The sequence below is a fragment of the Nematolebias whitei genome, chromosome 8, assembly GCF_014905685.2.
Source record: "Nematolebias whitei isolate Nwh7 chromosome 8, NemWhi1, whole genome shotgun sequence".
Taxonomy (NCBI): Eukaryota; Metazoa; Chordata; class Actinopteri; order Cyprinodontiformes; family Rivulidae; genus Nematolebias; species Nematolebias whitei.
This window is the reverse complement of record NC_056505.1, coordinates 30,134,092-30,151,902: the sequence shown is the minus strand read 5'-3', so window position 1 is coordinate 30,151,902 and position 17,811 is coordinate 30,134,092. Positions and strand designations below refer to the sequence as shown.

At 43.5% G+C, this 17,811-nt stretch overlaps 1 protein-coding gene across 3 annotated transcripts in view; it reads left to right on the top strand.

The window, feature by feature from the left end:
* The window catches only part of ncor2 (nuclear receptor corepressor 2), an 83,374-nt gene that overhangs the window by 23,193 nt on the left and 42,370 nt on the right, over positions 1-17,811 (top strand). For all 3 annotated transcript variants that reach the window (XM_037681175.1, XM_037681174.1, XM_037681173.1), the window contains exons 5-11: positions 1,514-1,627; positions 4,874-4,930; positions 5,415-5,467; positions 9,207-9,273; positions 10,168-10,340; positions 10,483-10,576; positions 12,193-12,371. In XM_037681175.1, the coding sequence (XP_037537103.1) occupies positions 1,514-1,627; positions 4,874-4,930; positions 5,415-5,467; positions 9,207-9,273; positions 10,168-10,340; positions 10,483-10,576; positions 12,193-12,371 (737 nt within the window). The remainder of the gene's footprint in view (positions 1-1,513; positions 1,628-4,873; positions 4,931-5,414; positions 5,468-9,206; positions 9,274-10,167; positions 10,341-10,482; positions 10,577-12,192; positions 12,372-17,811) is intronic.

The window sequence follows — 17,811 nt, the reverse complement described above, 5'->3', positions numbered from 1 at the left end:
CCGCAAGATCGGCATGGAATTTTTTTTATTTAAAATCAATTATTTTAAATTATTTAGCACCTCCTGCATCTTTGTGCAGCCCTTCCTGCTGCAGGATAAACTTCCTGCTGCAGGATAAACTTCCTGCTGCAGTTGATCAGCTGTTCTCCTGCAGAGTGGAGAAGTGGGCGTGGCCAAGAGCGCTTGCAGGTGGCAAAGAGCAGAGGAGGCAGGGAGCTGAAATCCTGACATCCTGTGCTCTTAGAGCGTTTAGAGTTTAGAAACATTGTTTAGAATATTGCAAGAGTGTGGGAAGTGTTTAAAACACTTGAATATATATCTATATAAATAATAAAATAAACTACTACTTACTACTTGTACTACTATTCCTACTTCACAGTTTTTCACATATCGCGGGGCTTCAGGGTACTGATCCCCTGTGATAAAAGAGGGAATACTGTATACCCACTGTTCATCACATATACTTTGTGAGCACAGTTAAGTAAAATTTTGTTTAGAACATACCTTAGACTTTAAGAAAACTGTAAGTTATGCTACTTTGTGTACAAAGCTTATTCACAGAATCCACACGTTAAAGTTATCCTAACATCCTTGCTTTGTCCACAGTGCACACAAAGTGCTTACACTTATGCAGAATAGTACCGGTAGTTCCGTTTAATAAATGGGTACATTAGGTCAAGATCAGCCCTTTAAATATGCGCTGAAGAATTTATTGTTTCCAGAAATCCAGGTTTAAGCCAGTAAAAAACACAAAAAACCCTTTCATTCACAAAGCAAGCTGGCATCAGTGTAAAAACACTTGAAATCAAGAAACCAGTTTTCTTTTTTTAAGTGAAGATTTGGTTTAAAACTGATTGTGTTCCAACTTTACCAGTCATTAACATAAAACGTTGCTGCTTTTAGAAATAAATCAAGATCCCTTTTTCAGCCTTCTTCAATATACACTATATTTTTATAGATATTTTTACAGTCTGGCTCTAGTGAAGCAATAAAACATCTGGACTAATTAAATGCTATGATAAAACATTTTTAAAGAGTTCTGGAAGAGCAAGTGAAAGGGCAGGACTTGGAGTTTAAGTTACAACCAGTATGTCATCCAAGTTCATGGTGGCTGGTTAATTTTATTTTACTCTGAGGTGGTGGGTTTTAAAAGGGATGGGGGGAGGGTCCAGCATGGGAATGTCTGTGTTTGCCTGACCATATGTTTATCCTGGGCTATCTAGGCACGAGATAATCCATCCGGCTCTGCGCTTTTGTGAGTCCTCTTGAGGCCACTTTTTCTTCTTTCTGAACCCTGTCAGGAGTCGAGCAGGAGGGCTGACTTCTATACATATCAGCTCTCTGCACTGACCCTCTGACACTTGCCCTCAGCGGCCTGTCTGCTTCTCTCTACCACTTACAGCTAATACAACAAAGCAAAATTTATTTTAATTTTAATTTAAGGTCACCAGTTGTCTTTTGTCCCTAGTCTAGTCACTAATGAAGTTTTAATTTTTGTCTTTGTGCATTACAGCAACAACTGGAAGAGGAAGCTGCAAAGCCCCATGAGCCTGAGAGGCCAATTTCACCACCACCCAGTGAGGCCAAACATCGCAGCCTGGTGCAGATCATCTACGATGAAAACCGGGTCAGTGGAAGACGCATACGGCAACAGGCATGCTCGATCTGTGTCACAGCCCTTTCACCCAAATACCCTGACATGAAATCTGGTTTCACTTCATCAATTGTGCAATATATTCACTGTCACACTTTCAAATTATTTCACTATACTGCAAATAGATAAACAGATAGGGCTTTTATTTTTAAGTTTTGCCTGAAAGCCCTTTTTACCAAAGGTCTTCATAGCAGGCACGATGAATCGTACATGTATGCTCTCAAAAATGTGACCACAAGAAGGGGACTCGCCTATATGCTGAATAATTCTCATCTTTTCAACAAATATTGCATTGATGCTCCTACTATAAAAAGATTAACAGAACAACTCAGAGGTTACATAAAGCACTTATAAAGTGTTTGTCCTGCTTCTGCTTCATTAACAGTGACTTTTAAGAAGTGTGCAGAAAAAACTCCATTAGGGCACATAGGTGTGATTCTCAGTGCTCTTAGCCCCCCTAGTGGTTAGAAGCACAGCTTTTATTTTTATAGAATTGACATTTAACACTTGGAAAACCCCTTGATTGTTTCATATCTCGTATTCAGACTCCATGGAGCTTTTAATCATTTTAAGTAAAACTTCAAGTGACATTAAAACTTTACTGTACACAGAAGAAGAAACCCAGAGTACAACCTGAACAGTGACAAACACACGTTCACTATGATTCATTTATTCATTCATTTAAAAGAAAAAAAAACATTGAATGAAAAGGGTGCAGAAAGAAGAAGAACATTATTACAATGTCTGCCCCTTTAAAAATAAAAATAGAATAACTATCTCCAATCTGAAATGACAATCTCCAAAGTGAAAACAAAGAATGTCAGGCATCCTTTACATGGCACCATACTTTCCCAACAATTTTAACTTAATCATCTTTTTAAACGTATACATTGCTTTAGAATTTTTATGGTGATATCAAGGCAGTTCCACAGTGATCAAGTTTCAATGACTAAAAAGCCAACTCTCCAAGAATTTAAGGAATCATGACATTCACTCTAACACGAATACTCAAAAACCTGTTTACACAGGTACGCATGACTCCCTGTCGTACACAGCTTAATCACAGCTCCTCTGTAGAACAGCAGGACGCTGCTGATGGTACAAGTTAAAGAGTGACTCACAAGTCAGTAGTCTAACCTCTGTACCACATTTCTCTGACTTGAAACACTCTGGCCCACAGCTATCCAACCTCGCTCTCGCTGCCTCTCAAGCCACTTCCCTTTTCGTCTCACACTCCTGTTTACGTAATCACTCGTTTAAAAAAAGTGTTTTAACGTTGTGATTATGACCTTTATGGATTTTTATTGTTGACCCAAGTAATTTGATGTACACTACTGTCTAGAATTTCTCTTGTTTCTCTATTTGTATGTTGTGTATGTGTTTAAGTACGTGGCTATAATTACTTCGGCCTCAGCCCTCCATTTTGAGCTGATGTCTACACTGTCATCTGTCCCCTGTGGGCTCAGAGTCACCGGCTCCTTCAGACAAGGCTGCAGCCACATTTATAGAGACAAACATCGTCAAACCCTAGAGACGGCTTGGCTCATGTCCAATCCTCTCATACTTGGAATATAGTTGTCTCAGACGTAAACACTAGAAGAAACAACTTTTTACAGAACATGTGTAAAATGGCCCTGCATTTTGTTTATTCCAATTGGCCTCTGTTTATTTTACCTGTTTACTTTATATAGTCTAATGCTAATTTTGTGATTGATGTGTCCAAGACAACTGCAGGGCCATTTTCACAAGTTTGGTATGTGTTGTCATTATTTAAACTGGTTTTGTGGTGCCACAGTAGTCAATTTGTTTGCAACCACAGGGGGTGCATGATTGAAATATCCGAGTCAGCACCTCCTCTCGATATTATAGTGGTTGATGCTTATCAAACCATCAACACTTTATTAATCACTTTTATGTAAAGATACCCTCATGTGTCATCGCCTCTTTATATCTGAATTTGTCATTTTGATTGTTTCTAGTAAAGACGTATCGCCAGAGTTTTGAAATCAGTATTAGGCATTTGTATTGATTTGTTTTTTAAAATGTTTTTTTCAAATTAGCTTTCAAAGTATCACAACTAGGAAATGAAGGGGGGTCCCTGAGGCTTCCGGCTCTCAGAGGATGAAAGTCTGCTTTTAATAATTGCTGCTCATTAAGTGTCTCTGTAGTGAGAGCGCTCTCTGAGGCAATACTCTGCAGCCTGTTACACCTACTCACTGATGAGGAAGCAACATGGAGCTATATTTGCATTCATGCATGTTGAGCAAATGTAAAGTATCATTCCTTCTTTTCTCTTTAGTTTTAGGTAAAAATGCACATGGCACTTTAATTTTTTTTTTTTTTTTTTACTTTCCTTAGTGGTTGTAAAGTAGTAAATTAAACTCCACACAGCAGCTATTTGTAGGTTTAAAATCAGTTATATAAACTTTAGGACAATAAAAAGCAGTCGGTCCATTTCTTTTTTGCTGTGAGTATTGATGACACAATGGGAGAGGAGTAAGAGAGGCTGACACAAATGTGCTCAGACGTTTCTCTGTTATCGCCTTTACAAATTCACTGCATACACCGAGTTTATAAGTCAGGGCTGGTTTCCACCAAGTACTGAGGGAATATGTACTAAAAAGGGAATTACCAGTGCACGTGGCGTGTCACCAAGCAGGATCTGTTTGATACATGAAATGGGGAGTGAAGAAAGGAACACTTTGATAATATTCAGAGTAGGCTGGGAAGCTTCTTGCAAGTTTGTTTGGTGGAGTTAAATCTCAGCGCATGTCCTCCACAGACACAGATAGGGCTTACTGCTCAATCTTCTCTATTCCTGCTTTATACCTCTTCCATTTCAGCCACCTACTGTTTTTATTCACTCTTTCTCTCCTGCTTCTGGCTGTACTCCCACTTGCTTTCCTGCATGCCTGCTCTTTCTCTCTAACCTCTTTCTGCTAAGGGGAGGTGAGTAATCTTTTTTTTTTTTTTTTCTGGGAAGAGGGCAGAGGAAGCTGAGGCAAGGAGTTATGGCCCAGCTTGAGTTCAAAGATCTAATACTAGTCAGTACATCCATCCTTTCATTCATCCATCCATGCATCCAGCCATCTACCTATCCAGCAAAGCTGTGGTGTAGCCCTGGTGATCAAGTGAGCATGTTCACGGCGTTGCCGTGGTGATGGCTGAGGTGCAGGCAGACAGCCAATGTACTTCTTCTGTTTGTCTTTTTTTCACCAGAAAAAGGCAGAAGAAGCTCACAGGATACTGGAGGGACTGGGACCCAGGGTAGAGCTGGTGAGTGGAGGCTTTGATTTATTTAGTAATACTGTCTTGAAAATGTCTGCTGCTGTTTCATCTTTCAATTTTTGAGCATCTATCAGTGAATTTAATCACTTTGTTTTTCACGTTTGTTGTTCATTTTTAGTGACTTACTTCAGATAGAATTAAATTCTTCTTATTGATTCTGTTAAATAGTGTAAAAACATTTTGTATATATTGACCATTTCACAAATCCAATAAACCTTGTTGTTAAAAAACCCTCTATAGATTTTCAGTAATGCCATTTATTCCAATTCTCCTTAAATAAATTAAGAAACAAAACAACCAGACTTCTATTGTTTAGAAGAAACTAGCTGTTTCGGCTACAGAATGCAAGTCTAGTGGTTTTAATGTAGTTTATTTTAATCTATTTTATGTTCTTCTTGTTTGATTTTACAATCTGCTGTACAATAGAGTTGTGGTTGAATGTTTGAGCTTCTTGTTTTCTCTGCTGTTCCAGCCTCTGTACAACCAGCCTTCTGATACCAAGCAGTACCACGAGAACATCAAAATGTAAGTCTGACACTACATGCACTTTGAGTTGTCATTTCTTTAGCTAGTTTAGCTTGGGGTTCGTTGGCTTTCAAGAAATCTGATATTATGAAGGACGCAGAAGAGCATTTCTACAAAAAACATTTAGGAGCTCAATGCTGTCTTACTCTTTATCATCAGGTGCATGCAGACTTAAGCAAAGACATTTATCATCCTTTAGTGAGGTTGCACACTTTCCTGCAGGATTGTTCATTGTGGAATGACTGAAACACCAATTATGCAAATGATATATACACACAGAAAGTGTGGCTGCTTAAGCCTTTGTAATCATTCGCTATCACAACAGTGAGTCTCATTTCCCTTTTAATATGTCAAGCGCCTATAGCTCCACATGTCAGCAGCGTTGTAAATTATGTTTAGTGAGTAGATGTTGGAGTGGGTGAGTAAACTCTGCAAACTTTTCTGTGTGAATGAATAGATAAAACAAATAAAGTAAAAATAAATTGCAAACGAGTGCAAATCATTTGTTACGTGTTAGGCTACGTCTGTTTCCATTCCAAAGAATGGTGTCTGGACTCAGTCACTTCTACGTTCTCAGTCTAATCACTACCACATCTCTTGATTTGATTAGCTTGAAAGTGTAATTTAAGGTTGCAAACACAAATTTTTTTTAACCTTAGAATTTATTTAGGTTTCAAAATAGTACTACCAGTTCATTACATTATTTATACTGATTTTTCAGGATCAAGACTTCATATATAATGCAATTTGGTAAACCTACTGTTATTAAAAGTATAAATACTGTTACCACTTAACTTACTAATACACAATATTTAGCAGAAATGCATGCAGTGATGAGCAGTCTTGATAAAGCTGCAGTGCAAACATGATTTTAACAGCATCTATCATGTGCATTTGAAGTGCATTTGTTTATACTTGATACCTTGATGTTGCTTTAAAACCGTGCAAAGGATGCATCTTTGCTGAAGACTTGGTAAAAAGAACTGTACAAAAATCTTTAAAGAGAAACGGACAATTCCTGTGATTGTTGTTTGGAGGAAGCTACTGGATCGAAAAAATGGGTATAGTCAATAAATAAAAACTCCAACAGTCAATTTTCAGTTTGGGCAATTAATGCCAGCAGCTTTTTCTGCGCTGACTGTGATTTATTTAATAAATGGTTTGCTTAGATTGGTGTGACCTTCTTCTGTAAACATAACATTCCCCCCGGTGTAAATAACGCAAAGGAATTTTACAGTGAAGGTATGAAGATCCAAACCACTATATTTTTCATTCAACCTTTATTTATACAGGTTAGTCTCATTGAGTCACGAGAACTCATTTTCAAGAGAGACCTGTTTTAGACAAAACCACAGATAAAGTACAGACAATAAACTACAGTAAAAATGCAATTAAAATAAAAGAGTTATAAAACAAAAAATCAAGGTGCCATAAAACAAGGTAAAATACTAAAAACAAGAACATATTTGCATTGATGTTTCTATTAACCTTATCAAATGTTTAAAATCCCCTAAAGAAATTAAGGTGGACAATATTACATATACATTGAATTTTCTTTTTTTAAGCCATTTAGCTGTTGAACATCTTGACAATATTATTTTCATAACTCTGCAACATTGACTCAAATTGTACCTTATTTCAAATAAAATGTCTGCTTTTAACATCGTATTTTATTAACAAGATTAAGGTTTCAGTCCATGTCCACTTTACACTACTGGAAATCTGCAGTAAGTAAATCAGAAGATTGACAGCTAGACTGCAGTGTCTATCAGTAAAGCTTATGAGACACATGAACAGGCCGTGGAAGGGTTATAATAGCGTTGGCACCGTCGCTGGGCACAGTGGCATACCACAAGATGTTCCTGACCCATTAGCCTCACGTTGCTACTGTCTTCACTTTCTTTGATCCCTGCATCGTTTGATCGGTAATATTGCCTCAGAGCAATTAACTGAAAGCTCCTCTCCCTCCTCTTTGTGCGTGTGTGTTGTTATTAAAAGCCAGTGTGTCAGTTTGACCTAGCACAATTAACTTCTTTGTTTTCTTAACTGGTTTGGTAACTTTGGCATTCATCCCTGCCGGCGCAGATGACTTCCAGTATCTCTGTGAATCTTTGGGCCTTTATTCCAGTTTATCTCTTACACGCACACACACAGAGACAGACAGATAGCTCATTATAAATGTCCCTGGCTTATATAGATACGATGAGCGCAAAAATTCAGGCTTTGGAGCTGGAGCTTTTGCTCATTGAAGTAGTGCCACAGCTGAACATCTGTCACGAGTATGCATATAATGAATCATTCAGCCATCATGTTTTAGAAGAATTATGCCAAATTACAGTGTTCTCCAATATCTCAGAAATGGCTCCGGCTTAGAGCAGGACAAAGAAAACCTTTTGTTAGGTTTCAGGACCACTAATCTTGGCTTTTGCCATCTGGTGTGCAGAGGACAATAACATCTCTGTCTTTAAAGAGCTTTGCTCTGTCAGGCCTGTTTTTACCTTAGCAAGTCTGTTCTCACCGTCATAGCTTGATATTTGAACACGGAGTCTATTTAGATTAATTTAGTAACTTTACTTTTTCTTAAATCTGTATTTTATTGTTTATAGGTTGGACAGGTCTGTCTCTTTCTATTTGTCTCATCAGTATCATCCTCAATAAAAAAGCCACCATCTTAGTCTTCTGTCCTTGCCTATGTCCAGAATAAACCTGCCGCTCAGCTGAGGTGTCTGATGTAGAGTAAGATTACATTAATCAGTGGCGAACATGACCTTACAACTGACAGATTAAGTGTCAGGAATAAAACTCTGTCTCGCAGCAAAGAAAGCGACAAACCAAGTGGCTGCCTAAGGAGATTACTGACCCTGACCTTTATTTGAAGATGTGTGTCTGGCTGTTCTCAGCATGGACAAGTTTTATAAGTTTGGCTCTACGTTCCACCTTGAAGAGAGAGATTGGGTTTTTCGTGCAGCTGCACTTAATAACCCGTATTGTTTGTGTTTATGTGAGAATGTAGAGTGAGCTTGTTTTTTTTGTATTTATAAGGTAAAGAAGTGAAAAATGTGTTAAGGGTAGGGGAGCAAGTGCTTTAGGACCTGGAGAACATCATATAGTTGGATATACAGTAGTCCCTCATTTATCATGGGGATCCGTACCCTGAAGACCTGTGATAAGTGAAAAACCGCAAAGTAGGAATGGTCGTACAAGTAGTTTATTATATATATATATATATATATATATATATATATATATATATATATATATATATATATATATATATATAAAAACAATGTTTCTAAACTCTAAACGCTCTAAAAGAGCACAGAATGTCATAATTTCAGCTCCCTTTCTCGTCTGCTCTTTGCCACCAGCAAGTGCTCTTGGCCACGCCCACATCACCTCTCTGCACAGAGCTCAGTTGATTAGTTGCAGCAGGAAGCTTATCCTGCTCTATGGGCTGCACAAAGGTGCAGCAGGTGCTAAATAATTTAAAATAATTTATTTTAAATAAAAATTCCATGTCGATCGTGCAGCTCATCCATCAATCAGCCAATTGTGTGTCCAATCTTATTTTGAAAAACCGCGATAGAGCGAGTCCACTATAAACGAACCGCGAAGCAGCGAGGGACTACTGTAGTTTGTGTGAAATGCTATAAAAGCTTAGCTGTCTGAAATAGTTTTTCTAAATATTCTTGCTTATTCATCCGTCTGATCTGTTCATACCACTCTTTTCTTTCTGCAGAAACCAAGCCATGAGGAAGAAGCTCATCTTGTACTTCAAAAGAAGAAATCATGCTCGTAAGCAGTGGGTAAGTAGAAAACTACATTTGTGACTCTCCGCTGGGACTTAACCCATGACAAATGGCTTGTTTGAAACTGGGCCAGTTGCTCCTTGAAGTGAGTGGCCATTTTAGACATGTCAACGGGGGAAAAAATACTTGAGGCATGATCTGTTGTCAGTACTTGCACGGTGCCTTGGGGGAAGTAATAGCTGTTGAAAAACAAATAGAAAAGATTTCTCATCCTGTCATGTGAAAGAATAATATTTTGTATTTTGCAAGCTCTGGTCTGATGGTGACTAACACTGAGACAAAAAGCATGACTTGAAAATAATGAAGTTATTGAAAATCTATATTGCAGATTAAGCCAAGAGCTTTTTTGTGAAATTTTCATGAAATATAAAACAGAATCGAATCAAACTACCTCTAAACTTTAAATCATTGTTGTGGGCAACTACACCACTTTTTTTTTAATGTCAGGAAGAAATTCTCCAGTGTAACATTTGCATCCAAGTGTGTGGGTCTGGGGTTAGTGCCTACTCTTCACTCATTTAGTGTCTTAGTAGAGGAGGTAGCTTAATTTGGGGAGACATCTCCTTGTGGTTTATGAGCCCACTGAGGGTCATGTCTCCACAGAGATTAATGGGTTGCTTTACAAGGCCGCCTGTGAGGAAGTAGAAAAACAGTGGGCTGCCATCTTCCAGGCCTGTGGTCCAAGGCTTTGCTCTCCATGGAGTGACTAGCATGTTACTTTACCCCCTCTGATCAAGCGATGATCAGTAATTGTGTTTCTCCAGAATTAATGTTCCGTTAGATATGCAGCTTCAGGTCAAAAACAAATCAGAAAGAGATAATGCTGTTTTTTTTTTTTGTGCGTGTGTGACTCTGCAGTAGACTGGATTCTTTCTTTCTGTAAACCTTCAGGAGCAGAAGTTTTGCCAGCGCTATGACCAGCTAATGGAGGCCTGGGAAAAGAAAGTGGAGCGCATCGAAAACAACCCGCGGCGCCGAGCTAAAGAGAGCAAGGTGCGGGAGTACTACGAAAAACAGTTCCCAGAAATCCGCAAGCAAAGAGAGCTTCAGGAGCGAATGCAGAGGTGAGGCAGTGTTGTTATCAAGTCAACTTGATTATTCTATTTGTTGCCTTGTCTGTTGAACAGTTATTTTGCAATGCATGCAGCTCATTGTTATATGTGAAGTTCAGAAAAACAAAGTCTCTGTACCTTTTTACTTTTGCAGTCGTGTTGGGCAGCGAGGTGGAGGACTGACCTCATCTGCAGCCCGCAGTGAACATGAAGTCTCTGAAATCATTGATGGGTTATCCGAGCATGAGGTAAGCACTTTCTGTTCAATTTGCTTTGCCCCTCCATTTACTCCTTGGTGACATTTTGGATGAATCCTCAGAATTACTAAAAGAATATCAACAAATCTAAGCTCTTGTGTTCCTGATGATAGATCCTCTCTATATATATGGTCTTTGGCAACACTGTATGGTCTTTAAAGTTCATATGCAAAACAGGAACTTGGATGTTATTTTGTAATCAGGTATGCATGCCAAAGTTGGCATTTTATCCAAATTTTAAATCCCGTCTTGCAGATGGGGATAAAAATATGTTTTATCATATATAAATTAATATTCAATGCTCCTGGTGTGAATGAGCAGTGTTTCCCTTACCATTATCGAAGGAGGGCACACCCCACCCTGTCAACAAAATGAGCACCCCACCTACAAAGTCCCCCCGAGAGAGATAACTCCTGCTACTTCTGGACGGGGTGCGGAGATTGTAGCAGCACATCTTGCATTTAGTACCACCTCACGATCTCACTATACCCGGCTGCACTAATATAATGCGCGAATCACTATCATCTCATAAATCGTCTACAAAATTATAAAACAATATTGAGCCATTTCTTAATTTCAGATTGACGCTTGATTAAAATAATTTATAACTAAGTTTTCCCACATTGTGATCAATCAGAATGTTTGGTCATTTTATGAAATGTATTAAATCATCTTTATGACAATGCTTCTTTACCGCTTCCTCAGTATAGACATTTTAAGCTAGCTAATGACAGTTTATTTTTCTGCATGGGGTTTATTTAGATGAGTCAATTGTTGTGGATCAGCATTTAGTTCTGCTTTTTGAAGTTGACAAGAAGCATTTCAAAACATACTTAAGCAACAAAGTAATGCTGGATGATTTGAATTAAAATGCATTAATCCCATTTCAAGCTCAATTTAGGATATACAGTTAATTGTGTACTAATTATACCAATTGTTGAGTTTTAACTAAATTCCACACAGGATATGTCAGAAGTGATTTTATTTAAAAGCTTATCAGATTATTGTATTTTTATTTAATTTGTTTACTGGTGGTAGTTTTGGGGGCTGCAGTAGCTCAGTTGTCCGTGCCATGGTCTGGTAATCCTGAGGCTGCAGGTTTGAGCCCAGGCTGCGTCAGGAGTGGCATCCAGCTTAAAACAAATGCCAAATATTTCATTCGAGTTCGCTCGCTGAAACAAACTTACTTACGGTTGTTAGTTTGTGATCAACGAAGTTCAGAGCCCAAACAACAAATATGTAAATGACAAGAATGATAGGCCATCTGTCTGAACCTATGTATTGTAGAGAAAACGCAGTGAATAAAAAAAATCGTGAATATCTCTGCATCATTTTAATGTCGAAATATGCAAAAGTACAGGAGAAATAAAAAGCATCAGATATCAGTATGAACACCTATATTATGTCATGATTAAAAATATAGTCAAAATATAGCCACCTTGTTCTACAACAAAACTTCTTTCCTTTTTCAAAATGTAGTTGGCTTAAAAAATCATTTACAACTTTAAACAGTTTCTTTGACAAATTTCATGGGGTTTGGAGATTGTTCCTTAATGCCATGTTTTTGGTTTCATTTTCTTACATTTTCTGGCACATGCGTTCATCAGAACACGGAGAAGCAGATGCGGCAGCTGGCAGTCATCCCTCCCATGCTGTTTGACGCTGAGCAGCAACGCATCAAGTTTATCAACATGAATGGACTAATGGATGACCCCATGAAGGTTTATAAGGATCGGCAAGTTATGAACATGTGGAGCGAGCAGGAGAAAGACACTTTCAGAGAAAAGTAAGCAAAATACTCAATGCCAAATATATATACAGGTGCTGGTCATAAAATTAGAATATCATGAAAAAGTTTATTTATTTCAGTAATTCCATTCAAAAAGTGAAACTTGTATATTATATTCATTCATTACACACAGACTGATATACTTCAAATATTTATTTTTTTTAATGTTGATGATTATAACTGACAACTAATGAAAACGAAAGTTACGTATGTAACTACGGTTCTATGAATCCCGGATGACCGCCAGAGGGCGGTGCTGAAAGCACTGAATGTTCCCTTCGCGCATGCGCTGATTCGAGTAATAATACCAACGGAGTCACAGGTGTGACACGGATGACCAATCAGAGGCTATATAGCCCGACGTCATCCGCTGCTCTGCTCCTACAGAATCTTCTCGCGAAACGCAAGGATTCTGAGTGACGGAGAAGCTCTGGCGGTCATCCGGGATTCATAGAACCGTAGTTACATACGTAACTTTCGTTCTATTTCATCCCTCCTGACCGCCAGAGGGCGGTGCTGAAAGCACTGAATGACTAATATCAACGATGTCACAAGGAATCCTAACACCTACCTCACTGAGGAGGCCCAGAGGACCCTTGTAGAAGAACCTGGCCCAGGGGATGAGGGGTGGCTACGTTAACTCTATAAAATCTGGTGAACGTGCTTGGGGAAGCCCATGATGCAGCAGCACATATTGCTTCCAGCGGAACCCCTCTCAGGGCAGCCCAGGAAGCGGAGACGCTCCTGGTAGAGTGAGCCTTCAAGCCGACCGGCAGGGAGCCGGGCCCTGCAGCATAGGCGTTGCAGATGACGTCCACGATCCAGTGGGAGAGGCGCTGTTTGGAAAGAGGACAGCCTAACCTAGGGCCTCCATAACACACAAACAGCTGGTCTGAATGTCTTATCACGGCAGTAGCTACAACATATACCTCCAGTGCCCTTACCGGGTACAATAATGCAGACCCCTCACCAGGCGCAGGCTGAAAACGTGCCAGCCTCAATGGTTGGTTAGAGTGAGAGTGAGATAACACCTTTGGTACGAATGCAATGTTTGGCCACAAGGTAACACACGAGCCCTCAGGGCCCCACCTGAGACATGAGGGGCTGATTGAGAGAGCATGTAGCTCGCTGACCCTCTTTGCTGAGGTAATAGCCAACAAAAAAGCCGTCTTACATGAAAGCCACTTGAGGTCCGCCTGCGACAGAGGCTCGAAAGGAGGACGGCACAGAGCTTCGAGAACCAAGGGAAGGTCCCAACCTGGTGCTCGTGGAGCTGTCGGCGGGTGTGACCTACGGGCACCACGCAGAAAAAGAGAGACTAGATTATGGCTCCCTACCGTACAGCCATCAATGCCAGCGTGATTAGATGATATTGCCGCTACATAAACTTTAAGCGTCGAAGGACAGCGACCCTTACCAAGTAGAGACTGGAGAAACTCCAGAATGGTGGGTATTGTACAGGAGACTGGATCCTTGTTGTGATCCGAACACCATTGGGAAAACAGGCGCCACCTGTTTTCGTACTGCTGACGAGTAGAGGGTGCCCTGGCACCCAGGATGGTGCGTCTGACGGGGCTCGAAACTCCAGTCAGCTGCTGTCCTAGCCTTGCAGTGGCCACACCCACAGCCGAAGACGTTGAGGATTGGGGTGCCATATCAGTCCCCCCAACTGAGACAGCAAGTCCCTTCTGGTCGGAAGACACCATGGGACGCCCTGACATAGACTTCGTAGCAGTGGGAACCATGGTCGCGCTGGCCAATACGGAGCCACCAGCAGCATCCTGTGGCCCTCCTCGAGGACTCTCTGAAGGGTTGGCCAAATTAGAGAAAGGGGTGGAAAGGCATATAGAAGGACCCTTGGCCAAGGATGAGCCAATGCGTCCTGGCCTAGCGCACCCGACGCCCCCGTAAGAGAGTACCATAGGGGACACTGAGTCGACTCTTCCGTCGCAAACAGGTCTATCTCTGCCTGACCAAAACGGTCCCAGATCATCAGCACTATGTCTCTGTGGAGGGACCACTCTCCCGGAGGGGACTCTTGGCGGAAGAGAAAATCTGCGACCTGATTGTGTCGCCCTGGCAAGTACGCTGCCCGCAGGGTGGACAGGCGAGGAGAGGCCCATTCCAGGAGCTCTCTGGACACACTCAGAAGTTGTGCTGACCTGGTGCCCCCCTGATGGTTGATGTGGTAGACAACAAAGGTGTTGTCTGACCGAACAAGTACATGCTTCCCTTCCAGGTGAGGCAGGAAGTGCCTGAGTGCCAAGTGCACTGCACGCAGCTCCAGCACATTTATATGCTTGGAATGGTCTCTTTGACCCCAGCGGCCCTGAACCGCTCTGCGTTGCCATACAGCCCCCCATCCCATGGAGCTGGCATCCGTCGTGACCACTTCCCTGCGACACACTACCACTCCCATGGGGACACCCCTGGACAAATAATCTTCGTCCCTCCATGGAGTCAAGGCATGAAGACATGACCACGTCACTGCAAGCTTGCGATGCCTGTGCAGCCTGGCATCCAGGCGAAAGCTGTTGAGCCACCTCTGCAAGGGGTGAAGTGACAGCAGGCCTAAGGGCACCACCCGAGTGACTGATGTCAGCTTGCCGAGTAGTTGCAGGAAGGCAACATAGGGGAGCTGCTTGCCCAGCCTGAACCGATTGACCAGCTGGAGTATGCCGGCCACCCTTTGAGCGGATGGGCGAGCTCTCATTGAAGATGAATCCAGAACCACCCCAAGAAAGGTGGTCGTCTGGGAAGGGATCAGGCAGCTCTTCTCCAGGTTGACATTGAGGCCCAACTGGGACATATGAGCGAGCAGGCGGTTTGTGTCGTGAAAGGCACAGGCCTGAGACGGGGCGCAGAGAAGCCAATCGTCTAAGTACGGCAGAATCTTCACTCCGCAGGCCTGCAGAGGAGAGAGGGTTGCCTTCACGCACCGAGTGAACACCCTTGGGGAGAGAGAGCCCGAATGGAAGTACCTGGAACTGCCAGTGGTGACCCCGATAGGCAAACCTGAGAAAGCGGCGATGTCTAGTGCTTGAGCTTTCACCGGGTCGGCGATTACAGTCATCTTGACCCGGCCTGAGATACGAGGCCGCCGTCTGAACTGTAGCCGGTAACCATGGGTCAGAGTGGCAACCACCCATGGGTCCACGGCGTGAGCAACCCAATAGCTGAGCTGCTGGTGGGAGAAATATCCGACGGTCGGCCTGATGGCATCACCGTCTCCCTCCACGACCCCTAGGGGCCGTGGGGGGGGCGGCAGCCAGAGTCCCTGGTCCGAGCCTGCCCAGCTGGTCGGTGGACCAACCCACAAAAGCTCCTGCTGGGCCTTTGCTGAACCGCATGAGGGTAAGGACCACCCGGCCGGTTATGACCCCCAGGCGGCGGCTGCATGCTGGAGCCAGCCGACAGGCGCCTTGGATGCCGAGGAGGTGGAGGGGGCATTGGCCTGCTAAGGCTCGAAAATTGCTGCCTTCTCTGTCGTGCCTGGACAGTCCGTTCCAGTGCTTCCAAGGCAGCCGAACCGAACAACTCCCCCGGCACCACTGGGACATTACGGAGGGCTCTACGGCATGGCTCAGTCAATGCTGACTGCGCTAACCAGACCTGTCGGCGAGCTTGGACCAAGGAGGACATCACACGCCCAAGCTCCCTCGTCATTAGTGCAAAGGCCTGAAGCGCTGCATCGTTAAAGCCCATCGCTGCTGTCGCACCACTAGTCCCCTGAAGGGACGCGGAGAGGGCAAGCATTAGGTGTGCCAAGGAATTACCTAGACGGCCAGCACGCGCTCCGGCGGCATAGGCTCTGCAGATGAATTCATCCGTGACACGACACTGAGCTCGTGGGCACCGAACATGACTGCGCAGAGCTTCATCTGGTGACACGATGAGAGAGGCAACAGCAGGTTCTATCGCTGGCATGCGATCCAAGCCTGCTGCAGCCGGCTCATGCATGGCCGCCAACACTCTGCCATCTGCAGAGAGGCGCGCAAAGGCCTTGGGGTCCCGCCAGCAACCATGCAACTCCCTCAGGAACTCCTCTGATGGAGGGACAGAAAAGGAAGGAGGGGTCAGTCCGCGCCTGAAGAAGGCACTTCCAGGGGTGGACGCCTCTGGTTGCGGGACGTCCAGCTGCAGTTGTCTCAGGGCCATACGCATGATGTCCTGCATCGAGCCGTCACCCGACCCACTAACTGCACTCCGAGAAGAAGAGAGTGAAGCTGTCTCTGAGACTCGAGATGAATGCCCGTCCTCCTCACCTAAAAAGTGAGAGGCAGAGGCAGCCAAGGATAGCACATCCTCCTCCACAGCCAGTTCAGGCATGGGTGGGGAGGAGAGTCCAGTTGCTGCCACTGGTTCAGTTCCCAGTTGGTGTACCTGAAAAAGGGACTTCATCTCCGCTAATTCAGTGGATAGCTGCTCCACCCTTGTGGAGAGGCCCCTATCAGACCTGGCTCGCTTCTTCCCAGGAGGGGCCACAGAGACTGCGGCCTCAGTCCGGCGCTTCGAGCGCCTAGGTGGAGCCTCCTGCCCAGAAGGCGGGAGGTCATCGCCGAGTTTGGGGCGAAACTGGGCCAGCCGGGCCACCCTCACAGCATGCGACATGAAGCTGCAATTCATGCAGGGGTTCTCTGACAGGGCATCCACCAGATGGTCATGTCCAAGGCAGGCAGGACACAGGTCGTGACCGTCATCTATCTGGAGCATGGCTCCACAGACTGTACAGCAGTGAGAGCCGTCCATGCTCCTTACCCAGCTATGCCCAAGATATTCAGAGGGGCTAGCACCACTAGCTCAGCTGGTAAAAGAGGACAATTGGGAGAGGGGGCGCGAACGCTCGCCTTCACCAATCAAAACAAGGCCAAAACTCAGAGAGGCTAGCACCACTAGCTCAGCTGGTAAGAGGACAATTGGGAGAGGGGGTGAGAACACTCGCCTTCACCAATTAAAACAAGGTTAGAACTCAGAGAGGCTAGCACCACTAGCTCAACTGGTAAAAGAGGACAATTGGGAGAGGGGGCGCGAACGCTCGCCTTCACCAATGAAAACAAGGTTAGAACTCAGAGAGGCTAGCACCACTAGCTCAACTGGTAAAAGAGGACAATTGGGAGAGGGGGTGAGAACACTCGCCTTCACCAATTAAAACAAGGTTTGAACTCAGAGAGGCTAGCACCACTAGCTCAGCTGGTAAAAGAAGACAATTGGGAGAGGGGGTGAGAACACTCGCCTTCACCAATTAAAACAAAGTGAAAACTCAGAGAGGCTAGCACCACTAGCTCAGCTGGTAAGAGGACAATTGGGAGAGGGGGTGAGAGCACTCACCTTCACCAATTAAAACAAGGTTAGAACTCAGAGAGGCTAGCACCACTAGCTCAACTGGTAAGAGAGGACAATTGGGAGAGGGGGCGCGAACGCTCGCCTTCACCAATGA